The sequence below is a fragment of the Equus przewalskii genome, chromosome 7 (assembly GCF_037783145.1).
Source record: "Equus przewalskii isolate Varuska chromosome 7, EquPr2, whole genome shotgun sequence".
Classification (NCBI taxonomy): Eukaryota; Metazoa; Chordata; class Mammalia; order Perissodactyla; family Equidae; genus Equus; species Equus przewalskii.
Window position 1 is genome coordinate 38,274,968 of NC_091837.1, and position 16,656 is coordinate 38,291,623.

Genomic DNA, 16,656 nt, shown 5'->3' on the forward strand with positions numbered 1-16,656 from the left:
GACTACCCTTTCTCCATTGAATTTCTTTGCGCCTTTGCCAAGGATCAGTTCACTGTATTTGTGTGCATCTCTTTCTGGACACTATCTGTTCCATTGATCTGTCTCTTCTTTTTCCAATACTACACTGTCTTGATTATTGTAGCTTTACAGTAAGTTTTAAAGTCAGGTACTGTCAGTCCTCCAGCTTTGTCTTTAAGTATTCCATTCGCTGTTCTTGGTATTTTCCTTTCCATATAAATTTTAGAATCAGGTTGTCTATATTTACAAAATAGCTTGCTAGAATTTTGATTGGGATTGTGATGTGGAATCTGTAGATCATATTGGCAAAAATTGACATCTTAACAATATTGAGTCTTCCTAACCATGAACTTAGAATCTCTCTCCATTTATTTAGATCTTTGATTTCTTTCACCAGTGTCTTATAGTTTTTCCTCATATAGATCTTGTACCTGTTTTGTTAGATTTATACCTGGGGTCTTTTTTAGTTTGTTTTGGTTTTTCTTGGTGCTTTTATAAATGGTATTGTGTGTGGTTTTTTTTTTAATTTCAAATTACTATATTTCATTGCTGGTATTTACAAAGGTAATTGACTTGGACCTGAGCTAACATCTCTTGACAATCTTTCTCTTTTTGCTTGGGGAAGATTATCCCTGAGCTAACATCTGTGCCAGTTTTCCTCTATTTTGTATGTGGGATGCCACCAAAACATGGCTTGATGAGTGGTGTGTAGGTCCGTGCCCAGGATTCAAACCCATGAACCCCAGGCCGCTGAAGCAGAGCGTGTGAACTTAACTACTGTGCCACCAGGCCGGCCCCAGTAATTAACTTTTATATATTGACTTGTATCCTGTAACCTTGCTAAACTTGCTTGTTAGTTCCAGAAGTCTTTTTGTGGATTCTTTGGAACATTCTACGTAGTCAGTCATGCCATCTACAAATAAGACAGTTTTATTTTTCCTTTCCAGTCTGTGCACTTTTTTGTGTTATTGCACTAGCTGGAACATGCTGTATGCTGTTGGATAGGAGTGATGAGAAAGGACATCCTTGCCTTGTTCCCAGGCTTAGGAGGAGAGTGTCCACAGTCTCTCACTGTTAAGTATCGATCAGCTGTAGATTTGTCGTGGGTGTTCTTCATCAGGTTGAAGAAGTTCCCCTTTACTCTTAGTTTGCTGAGAGTGTTTAAAATCATGAATGGGTGTTGGATTTTCTCAAATGCTTTTGCTGCATCAATTCATGTGATCATGTGATTTTTCTTTAGCTTGTTGATATGATGGGTTACTTTCATTGATTTTCGGATATTGGACTCCTCTTTGCATATCTGGATTAAATCCCATTTGGTTGGGGCATATGATTTTTTTAAACATTGTCGGATTGGATTTGCTGTTATTTTGTTGAAGGATTTTTACATCTATGTTCATGAGAGATATTGGTGTGTAGTTTTCCTTTCTTGGATATCTTTATCTGGTTTTCATGTTAGAGTAATGCTGGCCTCATAGAATGAGTTAGGAAGTCTTCCTTCTGCTTCCATTTTGTGGAAGAGATTGTGGAGTGTTGGTATTATTTCTCCCTTAAATGTTTGGTAGAATTCACTAGTGAAACATCTGTGCCTGGTGCTTTCTTTTTTTGAAAGGTTATTAATTATCATTTCAATTTTTAATAGATATAGGGCTATTCAGGTCATCTATATCTTCTTGTATGAGTTTTGGTAGTTTATGTTTTTCGAGGAGTTGTCCTTTTCATCTGTTACCATATTTGTGGGCATAGAGTTGTTCATAGGATACTTTTATTACTTTTTTAGTGTCTTTGGGAATCAGTAGTCATGATTCTTATTTCATTTCTGATATTGGTAATATATATTTTCTCTGTTGGTTAGCCTAGCTGGAGATTTATCAATTTTACTGATATTTTTCAGAGAACCAGATTTAGATTTTGTTATATTTTCTGTTGTTTTCTTTTTTGATTTCATTGATTTTTTTTCCTCTGATTTTTATCTTTTTTTTCCTGCTTGCTTTAAGGTTTATATTACTCTTCTTTTTCTAGTTTCCTAAGGCAGAAGCTTAGCTAATTGAGTTTAGATCATTTTTGTTCCCTAATATGTGCATTCAGTGCTGTAAATTTCCCTGTAAGCACTGCTTTGTTGCATCCCACAAGTTTTGATAAATTGTGTTTTCATTTACTTCAAAATATTTTTTTGAACTTTTTAGACTTCTTTGACTTCTGGATTATTAGAAGCGTGTTGTTTAATTTCCATATATTTAGAGGTTTTCCTAAATAGCTTTCCTAAATATTTTTCTGTTAATGACTTCTGGTTTAATTCCATTATAATCCAAGAACATATTCTGCATGATTTCTGTTCTTTTACTTTGTTCACGTATATTTTATGGCCCAGGATGTGGTCTATTTTGTGGAAAGTTCTTTATAAGCTTGAGTAGAATGTATATTCTGCTGTTGCTGAATAGAGTATTCTATAAATGTCAATTAGATCGACTTGATTAATAGTGTTGTTTAGTTCAACTATATCCTTACTGATTTTCTGTGTGTTGGATCTATCAGGTACTGACAGAGGGGTATTGAAGTCTCCAATTATAATAGTGGATATATCTGTTTCTTCCTGTCAGCTTTTGCCTTGTGTACTTTGCTCCTCTCTTGTTAGGTACATACATGTTTAGGGTTATTATGTTCTCTTTACATTATCATTACATTATTGTTATGAAATAATCCTCTTTTTCACTGATAATCAAGGAAGTTCTGAAGTCTACTTTGTCTGAAATTGGTATAGTTACTCCAGCTATTTTTTTTTTAGTTAGTATTAATGTGGTGTATCTTTCTCCATCCCTTGACATGTAACTTATTTGAGTCTTTATATTTAAAATGGATGTTTTTTAGACAACATCTAGTTGGCCCTATTTTTTTTTAGTCCACTCTGACAATCTATCTTTTAATTGGCATGTTTAGACAATTCACTTTTAAGGTTATTTTTACATTTTTGGATTAATATCTACCATGTTTGTAAGTGTTTTTTATTCATTGCCATTTGTCCTTTGTTTCTTTTTCCCTCTCTTTTTCAGCCTTCTCTGATTTTAATTGATCATTTTATATGATTCTATTTTATTTCCACTTTCAGTGTACCAATTGTACTTTTTAAAATAAATTTTCTAATGGCTTTCCTAGAGTTCGTAATATACATTTTTATCTAATTTAAGTCCACTTTCAAATAACACTATAATACTTCATATATTGTTGTAAGTACCTTATCAGAGTGTTCTCAGTTCCTCCCTCTCATTCTTTGTGACAGCACTGTCTTTCATTTCACTTATTCATGTGCTATTAATCATATAATACATCATCATTATTATTACTTCAGACATATACCTTTTAGATCAATTAAGAATAAAAAAGATTTTATTTTGCCTTTATTGATTCCTTCTCTGATTCTCTTCTTTTCTTTATGTAGATCTGAGTTTAATTATTTCCTTCTTGAAGGGCAAGTCTACTGACAGGCAATGAATCCCTTCAATTTTTTCTTTGTCTGACTTATCAGACTTTAGTCTTTATTTCTTTTCCACCTTTGATGGATAATTTTGCTGGATATAGAATTCTAGTTTGGTGGTTTTTCTTTAAACACTTTAAATGTTTACTTTAGTCTCTTTTGCGTGGATTCTGATGAGAAGTTGGCTCAAACCTTTATGTGTTTTCCCTTATAAGTAAGGTATTTTTTCCCATCTAGCTTCTTTCAACATTTTGTCTTTGGTTTTCTGCAGCTTGAACATGATATGCCTGGATATGGATTTTAGATATTTATTTTGCTTAGTGTTCTCTGAGCTTCCTGGACCTGTGGTTTGGTGTTTGTTAGTAATTTTTGAAAATTCTCAAACTTTATATTACTTCAGATATTTTTTCTGCTCCTTTCTCTGTTTTTTCTCCTTTTGGCATTTCTATTATGTGTGTTACGCCTTTTGAAATTGTCCCATAGTGCTTGGATGTTTTGTTCTGTTTTTTTTTGTTTTATTTTTTGTTGGCTCTTTCTCTATTCCTCCCTCCCTCTGTCCTGCATTTCAGTTAGATTTGTTTCTACTGACCTCTCTTCAGGCTCACTGATTCTGTCCTTGGCTGTGTTGAGTGTGAGTCGAGTCTGGCTTGGCCATGAGCCCATTGAAGGCCTTCTTCATTTCTGTTACGGTTTTTTATTTGGTAGATTCTTTCTTAGAATTTCGATTCTGCTTATATTGCATGTTGTTTACTTTTTTCCATTTGCACTTTTAATATACTAATCATAATTATTTTAAATTCCCTTTAAAAGACAATGTTAATTTTTGTCAGTCCCCAAAACTTCGCAAACTAAAGGTACTACCTTGATTTCAGAAGTCATTTGTTAGAGATAAATTGAGTCTTTTAAAAACTGACAAATTGTTGACATTCACTGAACTGAATTTTACTGAGCACCCACTAGATGCCAGGTTTTGCACTAGTCCCTGTAACTAGCAGGTATAAAGACAAACTTCTTGCCCTCCAGAAACAGAATCCACAGAGAAAAGAAAATTCCAATATCTGATAAATTTTCAGTGGAGTTTCTTATCCAGATTGTGAGATTCAGGGACTTCAGAAGGAATTAGTGCCTGTGTTGTGACTTACAGGAAAATGGCAATTAAATGAAGTAGGACGGTCATGTACAGAGAATTTGTCTACTTTGTGATTGTGTTTTCACAGTTAGAGCTTCTGTGGGTGTGCCCTGTGGGCTGCAGGAGGTGGGAGCAAACCAGAAGGTCCATTCCTCTCAGTCTTGCTTTAACCTGAGCAATTTTTGCTTTGTTTATGTTCTTTATTGGACTTCCAAATAAGATTTTGTTTAACAGAAGAGTTTTTCAAATTCACACAATTGAGAACCAAATCTTGCTATTGCCAGTTGTTGTTTCAACTCTATATAACTTTTTGGTCAATGTCTTTTCATTTTTTATAAAAGAATGTAGTATAAATTCGTTAATTCCTTGTCCACTCACTTGGACAAGCAGTATTTCCAGTGCTGCCTGAATGTCTTAGGCTTCTAGGTTGTGAGGAATGCAAATGTGTTCATATAATCTTGAGCAGCTTGGGTTTGGTAAGGATCTAGAGGGAAGAAAGGAAATCTCGTGAACTAACTTATTTGGCTTTATGGAACTGGAATTTCAGGATATAGCTGCTGTAGAATCCCAACAGCACTCTAATATTTGTTTTCTCACTGGCATTTGTTCCAATCCATCCTACACTCCCCTCTGTTCCTTTAACTCAACTTCTCTTTTGTTGATTCCCACTGCGTCCTTATTGGTTTACTCTTGACCGCTGTCTTCACTCTCCTCCTCTCTGCGTCGTGACTACTACATGAGAGGCTCCTAACTTTCACATATGTGTTTTACTGCTTCCTCATGCCTGGTCTTGGGCCTGTCTCTAGGACACTGGGTATTATTGGATTGATTAGCTACAATTTCATAAACTAAGCTAAACTTCATGATTTTAAAAGTTTATTATTGAAATTACTGTGTTTCATTGGAAGAAATTCAAGATTAAGTTGTTCATCACTGCAGTTCTGCATTTGTACCAGACATATTTTAGGGGTCTCTTAGTTCATAATTTCTTCATGTCCACTCATCTGTTTGTCCAGATGTAGCTGAGTTGAGCTGGGTAGGGTTTATGAGAAATGGCACCTCCATCATTGACCAATAACCAAAAACTTTTATCTTTAATTGAAAAGATGAGCAGACTAGTAAAAATCCAGAAATGGAAGCTGCCGGTGAGTTGAGACCGTTATACACAAGTACTGGCCGTGAGACAAGATAATTCCTACTTTGCTTTGTTTTTTTTTGTTCCTGAAGCCTATCATTCTAGAATAGTTGTGATACTTACTGTACGTCCCCTCTGCTTTTACTTGCACTCATCTGGAGTGGGTTTGTTCTTTGAAATCTAGTGAGTGTTATTGTGTATGTCATCACTATTGTGATTGATTACCTTTGGAAGTCTAGAGCTGCACTGTCAGATATTGTAGCCATTACCCACGTGTGGCCATTTAAATTTAAATTAATTTAATTTTGGTTTTCAGTTTAAAATTTAAGACTCATTTCTTGGGCCCTATGTTTCCTTAGGGAACTTTTACCATATATCTTGGTCTCCTGAAAATTGTCACTGTCTCTTTGTTCTAGAAGTGGCCTTCTAGCTTAGTGACCCAGCATGGGCCTGTGGTGAAACTAGGTTTGAATCCCAGCTGCTTTGCTCAACAGTTGATTGACATTGGGCAAGTTATTTTCTCTGTCCGTGCTTTGGTGTCCTCAGATACACAATAATGACAATAGTCCCTCCTTCATAGGGTTGTTATAAGGATAATATGAGTTAATACATGTAAAGTGTTTACAAAACACCTACCACATAGTGGGGGCTCAAAAACATCTTCCCATTATGATGATGGTGATGAATGATACCTTTGCCACTATGCTGCCTCTGGCACTGAAGCGATTTGCTGGACCTGGAGAGATGGCCCCCAAATTCATATTGTCGGATGGGACCTGGCTGCAGGAGATTCTGATTTATTAGGTCTAGGTGGACACCAGGAATCTGTATTTTCAGACCACCTCCACTCCTGTGCAGCGTCTCCAACCCCCTGTGATTCTGATATACAGCCAGGTTTGGATGACACTAGCCCAGAGATTTCTCAGGGAATAAAGGTAAATCTTAGCTCAAGAGGTAGTACAGAGATGACCCTTGAAAAAACCTGCTAAGTCAAAGAGGCCAATCACAAAAGACCACATACTGTGATTCCATTTGTATGAAATGTCTGGAATAGACGAATATAGAGAGATAGGAAGTAGACTAGTGGTTGCCTGGGGCTGGGAGGGTAAGGAGAATGGTGAGTGACTGCTAATGGATATGGGATTTCTTTTGGGGGTAATGAAAATGTTCTAAACTTAGGTTGTGGTGATGGTTGCACAAGTGTGAATATACTAAAAACCATTGAATTCTACATCTTAAATGAATTAATTGTATAGTATGTGAATTACATCTCAATAAAGATGTTTTTAGAAACAGGCAATAAGAAGTGGAGAGGATAAAGATAGTTTTTAAAAATGGGAGGGTGTAGTTGGGGAAACCGGGGGAAAGGGTGCAAACTGGAAACTTAGAAAGATACCTTTTTTTAAAAAAAATCCTTTTTCTTTTATTCATATGCACGAACACATAATAATCCAGTGATCTGAAAGTTAGACTTATGGGAACTTCAACTTCTGGAAAACTGCCCTGTAAAGGAAGTAAGTTTAAAAGAAAAAAAGAAAGCCTTTTGCGTTCAGAAAACCCACCTGCACTAAAGCCATGGACAGGAATCATTCAAAGATAATGGCGCTAGAGAAAAGCCTCAGAATAAATCCAACCAAAGTAGAGACCAAAACTGTAAAGTAAAAGGTACAAAAGGAATTTTTTTTGTATGAAAAATGAAGCTGAACTTTATATTTGACAAATTTTAGTTTATAATTCCAACTGAGCTAATTCTTAGAATAAACAACCAATTGGTGATTTTTCCCCTTGACATACGAGTAGCATAGATTTATAGATAAAGATATAGATTGTAATAATATATCTTTTACTTAATGTCTGATTTTCACAGCAAATAGTAAGTCAGTTTTGTAAAAATAATTAAGGGCCTAATCATTTTTCTCTCTGGCCTTAGTCATTTAATATTTAAATCACTCTTTATTTGAAGCACCTGCCCGTATCCCTGTAGCTTTTCTCTTTGGTTGTTAACTGGTCTGATTTTCAGATTGTTACTTGTCATTGACTTTGCTTTTGATTATAGCAATCTCCAGTATCACTTTTAAAGGCTTCCTGGGAGCCTGTTTGTCTTGCAAGATTTGCAGTTTAAATTAACTTACTTGCATTGTGTTGTTGGATTATCTGTGAGACCCTGGTAGAAGCTGCTGTTAATTATTAATTAGGGAGGGTATGAGTCAAGGGGTTAATTTTATAGGGGGACAATTCATTAGTGGATGTTTTTATATGGTGACAGTCAACTTTGTACTCAGATAATGTTCATGTAAAATGGAGTATCTGTATTTATCGGAGTGCTAATTTACTGGGGTGCTAACTCAAATCTTGTTGACTCTTATTTAGCATACAATTTAAAAAATAAGATTATTCTCAACATATTAGAAGTACTAAGAAACTGGTGCGAGGCAGGGTGGAGATTGGGGGTCAGGTGGCACTACTTGATGCCGAGGGAAGGAAACTGATTTGCTCTGTAGGAATGCATAATCTAATTGTCTTTTACCAGTAGGGAAATGTATGTCTAGAGAGGTAATTTGCTCAAAATAATACCACTTACCACTATTAACTCTAATGGTTCCATCTTATGCTTAAGTCTGTGTTCTTTTAAAATTATGTTCTACTGTCCTTCTGACAAAAAGTTTCAGATATCTGGAAAAGTCTCTCTCTCTTCTCACCAACCAATAATGTGTGATTTACAGGTTTATGTAATTTAGTCTAAAGGCATTATAGAATAAATGAATACTGATATCAACTATTCATCAGACCTTAACATTTGTAATAATAACTAACACTTACAAAAGCAGGTTTACATCAGAAATTTCCTGTAATTCGTGTAACAACCCTCTGAGGTAATCCTCATTTTACTAGTGGACTTGGGCTAGGAGTCTAAAAGGGAATTGCATGGAATTGTCCCCCAAACATTAGGGCCCAGGTCTTTTGCTTCCAGATCTTATGATTTTTTCCATTATGTTACACTGTTTCTTTGTAGAGTAGCAGAAGCCCTACAGACACCCCTTTTGTAGTAATACAGTAGCCTCAAAACACTACTCTCCATGCTGTTCGCTGGACTTGTTTACTATATCCTATTTAAATGATGTGTTTTAATGAAATTTTAAAATTGAGCTATGTTAGAACACTATTCCTTAATATTAATTTCTGTGGATTTGGTAGTAATATCTGTCCTTTTACTTCCTAATAGTTAATGATTTATTTTTAGGGGGTTGGTTTAAAATGGAAATCTATACATAATCTAATTTTTTTTTTTTAAATCCAGTCTCTGTAGAAGCTGAAATCCATCAGTCACCATTCTTCAAAATGCAATGGAATGTATCAAGGACTGTACTCCAGGTGGCACATAGGACATGCACGGAACCACATAAAGCCGGTCTTTTTGGACACTGTCAAAACATAAAGGGACCATTACTTTTGTATAAAACTGAATCCAGAGTAGTTTTGGTACAGGGCCCTCAAACACAATGGCTGCACTTACCTGCTGCCCAGTGTGTTGCAAAGGAAAGGAAGCCATTTGATGCTCATCCACCTCAACCGGGGATCCTGCACCATAAACAGTGGGAACAAGATATTTTATCCAAGAGGGTTATATCATCCAATGCCACATCCCCCAAAAAGGAAGAACCTGATCCTTTACAAGACAAATCTATTAGTCTTTACCAACGATTTAAGAAAACATTTAGACAATATGGAAAAGTTTTGATTCCAGTGCACCTAATAACTTCTTGTGTTTGGTTTGGAACATTTTATTATGCAGCCATAAAGTAAGTTTTTGCTTGGTTGAGTACCTTTCCCTGTTTTACCAGAATGTTAATCTTAATTGTGCTAATGAAAGCCTTAAATAGTTTTTTAAATGCTTTGTCTTTAACTGATAGAGGGTGACTACTTTTCGTAGCTGTTTTTCATGTTATAGTAGTAATAGCTGACATACTGTGCACAGCAGGTATTATGCTAAATTTTTTAACTGTGTCTTCTCATTTGATCCTCAGCAGCCATGTGAAGCAGTAGTGCAGTCATTCCTATTTTATTGAGAAAACAGATTAAGCAAGAGTAAGTCAAAATAACTTACCTTTTCCCAAAATAACTCGGAGTCGGACTTCAAAGCCCATGCTCTTAATCACCGTGCTAATCTCCTAGCAACATTTAGGATGGCAGAGAAATAGTGTCAGATTTCAGAAACTTGACAGCACTGTGAGCTTACTTACATATTTCTTAAAGTATTCACAAAAGTCAAAAGATATCTATTATTTTGCCATGTGTATGATTTTGGTGGGAAATTAGTAAGATGTTTTTCCAAAGCCTGGTTAACGTCTGTGCTAGACACAAAAATGAGCAAATGGAAGACTGTTTTAATGTTACTCACATCTGATAAATGTCAAGGTAAGGTCTGTTGTTCTGATTAGAAGTTAATTTGTTGTACACTTAAAAATTTGTTAAGATGGTATATCTCATGTTAGGTGTTCTTAAAACTTTTTTTAAAACGTTAATTTGGTGGGCCTAGCCTCAAGATATTGTAAAACATAGAATTTCTAAATTTCCCTTTCTTATTAAGTACTGTTGCTTTCTTTTAAGGTAAGTTGTCTTATTCACATTGTTTTAGAAGCAGGAGTACACTGAGAAATAGCTGCTCCGTGATTTCTGGTTTGTTTCCACTGCTAGCAGAGCCGAGTGCGTGCCTGCGCATGCCCGTTGCCTTGGAACTGCTGTGTGGGCTCTCCTTGTGGTGGTCTGGGCGTGACCGGCCAGGAGCTCGTTGTCCTGAGGCCATGAGAAGGCACATCGTAGACCACTTTGATGTCTTAGTAAACTCTCCCAGGGGCTTTAGAACTATTTTATACTTTCCAAAAGTTCACTGATTTTCAGTGGTTCACTTTGGGTATATTTAATGGTTTCATGTTAAGGTATTAATAAAATATGATAGTTTCACATATAAAGCTCACTCCTTGGAAAAAGCTTATTATTTACTAAATTAAAAGATAATGGAATGGAGACTGTACTTATTCCTGGGAAATATGGGATTAGAGATGTTTCTTTACCAAGGTTCTGAAAGGATTTTTTACCTTGTGTAAATTGGTGCTGTTCTGTTTCTCTTCATATCTTTCTTTCTGTTATGTTCCTGTTATTCAGTTATATCCTCCTTCATTATGTATCATTATTTTCTTTCTCCAAGAATTGTTCCTTTCTTCGCACAAGGTCCTTGTATGTACACTTTATGGAATTATCTTTTTGTTTATTAATGATATTTTCCAGACATGTATAATATGTATAGAAGTCTTCAAAACTGTCCTTAGTTTTTTAACAGAGCATAAAATCGCATGCCATTTTGAATAAAAATCATTATAGACATTCAGTTCTTCTATTTAATTAATGACTTTCTACATATTAAATTTTCTTTTTTGAGGCATTGAGGATTTTTCTGATTCAGTATTGTGGGGGATGACATGAGTAATATTTGTTTCTTCTCCCTCCTTAGGTTGTCCTTAATAAGCATTGAACCTCCTGGCCTTAGAGGGAGAAATCTAAGTTTTTAATTCATTGAATATGAGATTCTCATTTGGACTATTAAAAAGAGTACTTTTGTTCCTTTCGCTTTTTCTTGCCTTCTTTAGTAAGAGTTCTATAACTAAAAAAACAGACTCCCACATAACCTACTGATATTAATTATATTTAAGATTTTTTCAGTGCTGTCTGGTACCTGAGGCAGTTGTGGTGACATTCTGCCATACCCTTGAAATGCATCTTTTTAGTTTTATCCTTCTCGTTCTGCGGAATGCTTGTGTGTAAACATGGTGGTAAGACTACCCACTTTAAAATCATATCCCTTATCCACTGCAACTTGCCTTTTCGCTGTTTGTCAGCATGGGAATTTGGGTGCCAGACCCATCACTGCTGTCCAGCTGTCACTACTGGTCCAGTTCTGTTATGGCATCACATAGCTAATTTATATTGTGCAGGTTGTGTTGCTTCCTAGAATAATCCTTGAAAGTTGATTTGTTCTAAGTGAAGATCTTATCACAAGTAATACTTAGAAAATTAGGATTTAGGATATTTTCGTATGGCAGTGTATCTTTTACTGTGAGGTGATTTTATTGGAAAATTGAATTGTATTAAATACAGATTTTCAATTCAACTGACAAGAAGCTGGCTTTATTTTATTTGGTTTTACCCGGAGAAAGTTCTCTCTTACTTGCTTGTTGCCTACTTACTATTAAAAGAAAGGGGAAAAAATAGTTTGTACCTTGAAGGATAGGCACTTGCCATCACACTGCATTGCTGCCCAGTGTTTGTTTTAGTCACTCTGACAACCAGCATTACTCCCCTTCTAGGCACTGTAGAGCAAACTGCCATTCTGTATTTAGTTAACTCAGCAGTAAAGATCACACACTTTTGAAATACTTTATTTCAGGGAGATCTAAATTGTACATGCTGATAGATTTTTATTTTAAACTAAGCTTTGTTGTCACTTCTGTCTGGCAAAAGCTTGCAGAGATCTTCTTCTAACCAGAAGTGCTCTGTTTGATCAAATGTAGCTCTGTGATGATAGTTTTTTCCCTACATTTAGCTGCCTCTTAGTTTGGGCCTCACGTTCCTAAAGTTACAGATCCACTGTGAGGCAAAATCTTGACTTATTTTTACTATACTTTATCTGGATTGTGGACATGCTTTTGCCCTTGTATGTTTCTACATCAGCTGAAACATCCACAAAGCTGGTGGTTTGTGAAGCACAGATTTCAGTCAGACTACAGGAACTTCAGAGTGAAAAGTGACAACAAGTGTCTGTTACTGTTTGAATCAGACCCTCATTAACGCTTCATATTTAGCAGTTCCAAAGAAAATGAAAGTTATTTTTATTTTTAAAAAAATCAATTCATCAAGTCAGTATTTTAGAAATAAGTGGAACCAGTTGCTTTATTTTACAAAGGGTACTTGTGCAAGTTGTCTGAGGTAATTATTGTTTGATCTTTATCATGGTTTGTTGTTGTTGATTTTTGCTGAGGAAAATTGGCCCTGAGCTAACATCTGTTGCCAATCTTCCTCTTTATGCTTAAAGAAGATTGTCACTGAGCTAACATCTGTGGCAATCTTCCCCCATTTCGTATGTGGGATGCCGCCACAGCATGGCTTGATGAGCAGTCTGTAGATCTGCACCCAGGATCTGAACCCGTGAACCCCGGGCTGCTGAAGCAGAGCATGTGAACTTCACTAGACCACCAGGCCGGCCCATGATAGTTTTTTGAAAATCACTCAGTTTTGTCTGCCATTTGATTAAATAATTGTCTTTTTTCCCCCTCCTGATTGCTGTTAAATATGTAGATTTTACATACTGGTCTTAGTCTGAACTAGGAAGTGATTAATGAAATAATATTGTATTGGTACTATAAAATATAATTAGCATGTTGTGGTGGCATGTAACCGTACACAGTGACTTGATTAGATCCATAGAATAGCTAAATCTTTGCAGTACAGAGTCTTGCTTTAATAGGATTCTGTTATCTAAGAAACCAGATTGGACTTGCAGTGGATTTTTTAGTTTAACTCTTTAAAGTTTCCTTCAGTTATCTGATTTTCTCTTGTTGTAGATGGTAGATAATTTCCTTGATGATGATCAGCCATATCTATTGAGAGTAGTTCCTGATTTCTTAGTATTGTAGTGAAATCAGAGAAGGGGACAACTTTTTCCCAATTAATCAAATTATTTTTTAATATAAAAAATAAATTAGGAGTTTACAACTACCATAATAATAATGGATCCAGGCAATTCCCTTAATTAGAAAGAGAAAGAGTACCTGTACAGTGGAGCAACCTGTGGACCCTGCCTTAACCAAGAGTCACAGTTACTCACACTGATGATGGAACAAACTGACATTATGTAGCCATGGTTGTGATGCACTGAGATGGAGACAGGATCAACTGTGCAGTTTTCCTGTTGAGAAATATTTAACCTGAATCTAATCATAAGGAAACAAGCAGATAAATCCAAATTGAGGGATATTCCACCATGCAACTGGCCTGGAAGCTTCAAAAGTACCAAACATCAAGAAAGACTTATGCCTTTCTCCTCAACAGAAAGTGTTGGGGAGCAATTCTAGAGAAAAGGAGACTAGAGACATGACAAGATAGTAATGAGGGACATACTGGGACAATTCAGGACATTTTAATATTAAATAGTATATGTATTATTGTATTAACTGTGTCCTGTTTATATGTTAAATTTCCTGAATGTGATTATTATATTATGTTTATGTAGGTGCAGGGCAGAACAAGAGCCTTGTTTTGATTTAGGGGTGAAGGGTCACAATATCTGAAAAACTACAGACAGTGAGAGAGTGAGAAAGCCAGTGTAGCAAAATGTTGGTAATCAGGGAAACTAAAAGTAAGTTAGGGGTTAACAGCTCAGATTAGAGACATTCTCTGCCTTCTCTCGCTGCCTCTAAAAATGTGTTGCCATTTATCGTAATTGCTTCTTTACTTGCCTTTTAAGTCTGATAATAGAATAGAAGCATCCTTTTAGAAAAATTAAAGTTTTCATCAAACCCATAGAGTCATTTATTCTTTGCGTGATAACACAATAAATGATATTATAATATCACTTGCTTTAACAATAACAATGTAGTGTGACATGTAGTTTTAGAGGTAAAAATCTTAGGCCTTCAAGTTTGAGTTGGAGCATTCTAGGGAAGTGGTGTTTGGTTGAGGAAACTAAGATCAGGTAAATGATTCTCATCTTTTTTTCCTCTTAGGTTACTTAAAGCTATTAATTTTGCTCTGATAAATGATTCTGTTTTTCTAAATATGTTAATCAGGTATGTCCATGTGCAGAAGCAAAGCAGAAGTTGTAAATAGTAAGATACAGGACGATATTGATGTTTTGTGTATATGTTGTTCTTTAGAGTGAAATTAAAGTGCTTGATAATGAAGAATCAACTTTTAAACAAAATTTGGTCTTGGTGTTTTTAGATAATCTTTTGAAAATATTTATCCCTAAAAGTTTGTATATATATAAATTACTTTCTGTTTCTTTCTTAGAGGAGTGAATGTCGTTCCTTTTCTAGAACTTATTGGGTTACCTGACAGCATAGTAAACATTCTGAAAAATTCTCAGAGTGGAAATGCACTAACAGCATATGCCTTGTTTAAGGTAGGTACTGTTATAAATAGATTGCACCTCACACTTAACTGATGACCTGCTTGGTTCCCCATAAAACTCCCTGTTAGCTTCCAGTAGTTATCTTTTGTAACTTAAAATATTGTATTTCGTCTCTTATATGTCTCATGACTAATGTAGAGTTAAAATTCTTAAGTGTAAATAAAATGATGGTTTAGGCAGAAGTGCCTTGAAAATAGGTAGATGATTCATAACCTGCTGTGATCAAATGTGAGACTTCTGAATTTCCAGGGTAGAAGTCATCTTTTTGACATTTCTCCTATTGATGGTATATTAATTTTCCTGTTCTGAGATCCACATGCCACCTGACTTGTTAGTGAAATTTAGCATTTATTTTACTGTTTATGATATAGTTCATCTTGTTAATTCATAAAATTGTTTTACCTGATAAACTTCAGGCTTAGTTGTTAGATGTTATGTTTCATTTTAGAAGTTCATAGTCTGTTGTCTGGCTTCAGACAGTGCCTTCTTTGTAAATAGATGGTTTCTACACTTAAGGGTCTTTATTTTGGGAGAGGAGACTCATTGTAAATTGTGCTTCAGCCATATTAATCTCATTTTTCCCAATTGATAAATAATTATGAGCTTCCATGTAGTTTCATCCTAAGGAAGAAAAAACAACTAGAAAACATTTGGAAACTAGATGTTATTTCATTTTTCTTCTGTTATGTAAAAATACTTACAATTATGGTTTTATAGTAGTACTCAAAGTAACATTGTTTTATTCTGTTGGCCTCATTAGACTCCTCTGAAATCTTGGGAGATTGCTTCCTTTATTATAATTTTGGCTAGAGGGCTAAAGCTTAATTGCTGAGTTTTTCAACATTAAAACTTATTAAATTCGTAAATTATCAAGTTTCTAGTTATTATGGGTGTAATTTAACCTTAGTAAATCAGACTATTATGGTGATGATTTCAACCATTTCCCTGTGTATAATTGCCCCATATCCCGTGCCCCCGTAACGTGTGGAGCTCTTGTAGTTCATATCACAGGGGCTGTGTTAGGTTTTTTTAATGTTTGTTTTCCTTACTTAATTATGCGCCTAGGACTTCAGAATCATGTCTTCATTTTCTTTGTATTTTCACTATGCCTGGTATTGTGCCTTGTAGGCAAATCAATGCTCAGTGCATGTTTATTGCATTGGAATTGAAACAGGAAGCTTTACCTGTAGGTAGATTAGTGTCAGCAGTGTTTGTTCCCTCTCACTGTCCCCCTGTGAGGTGGGAAATGTGGAGGGGGGTCTCCTGGGTATTTTCTGTAACCTACAGTTTGTCAAGTAGAGCAACAAACACTGGGATTTATTGCTGCAATCAGGCAAAGCCCCAAAAAGAGGTGGCAAAGATGAGAGAAAAATAACCGGTGAGTATGACCTTGTGGCATTGGCTGGGGTGTGCTCGTTAACCCCCTTGCACTGTCCTTGAAAGGCGCCATTGTTGGAGTTGAAAAAAATTTGTTGAGGCCCGACTGTGTGCCAAGTGCTATTCTAGGTCTTGGGAGTACTGTAATTAAATCAAACAGTACAAAATCCTGCCCTCATGGAGCTTATATTCTAGTGGCTGGAGGCAGACAAAGACAGTAAAGTTAAAAAACAATACACACCCACACGAAGGAAAGTGCTAAGAAGAAAGAACAGACCAGTTACGGGGGGTATGTTTGCATTGTTGTTTTGTTTTGTTTCAGAGGAGAGATTGCAAGCAGG

The 16,656-nt window shown here is 35.7% G+C and overlaps 1 protein-coding gene across 5 annotated transcripts in view; it reads left to right on the forward strand.

Annotated features, from left to right (window-relative positions):
• The window catches only part of FAM210A (family with sequence similarity 210 member A), a 30,706-nt gene that overhangs the window by 9,738 nt on the left and 4,312 nt on the right, over window positions 1-16,656 (forward strand). For 2 of the 5 annotated variants that reach the window (XM_008526336.2, XM_070629558.1), the window contains exons 2-4: window positions 7,210-7,268; window positions 9,053-9,554; window positions 14,818-14,929. In XM_008526336.2, coding sequence (XP_008524558.1) covers window positions 7,229-7,268; window positions 9,053-9,554; window positions 14,818-14,929 — 654 coding nt within the window. In that variant the 5' untranslated portion in view covers window positions 7,210-7,228. Of the gene's footprint in view, window positions 1-6,437; window positions 6,690-7,209; window positions 7,269-9,052; window positions 9,555-14,817; window positions 14,930-16,656 lie in introns of those variants that run through there. The other 3 variants (XM_008526337.2, XM_008526338.2, XM_070629559.1) reach the window with 2 other exon arrangements.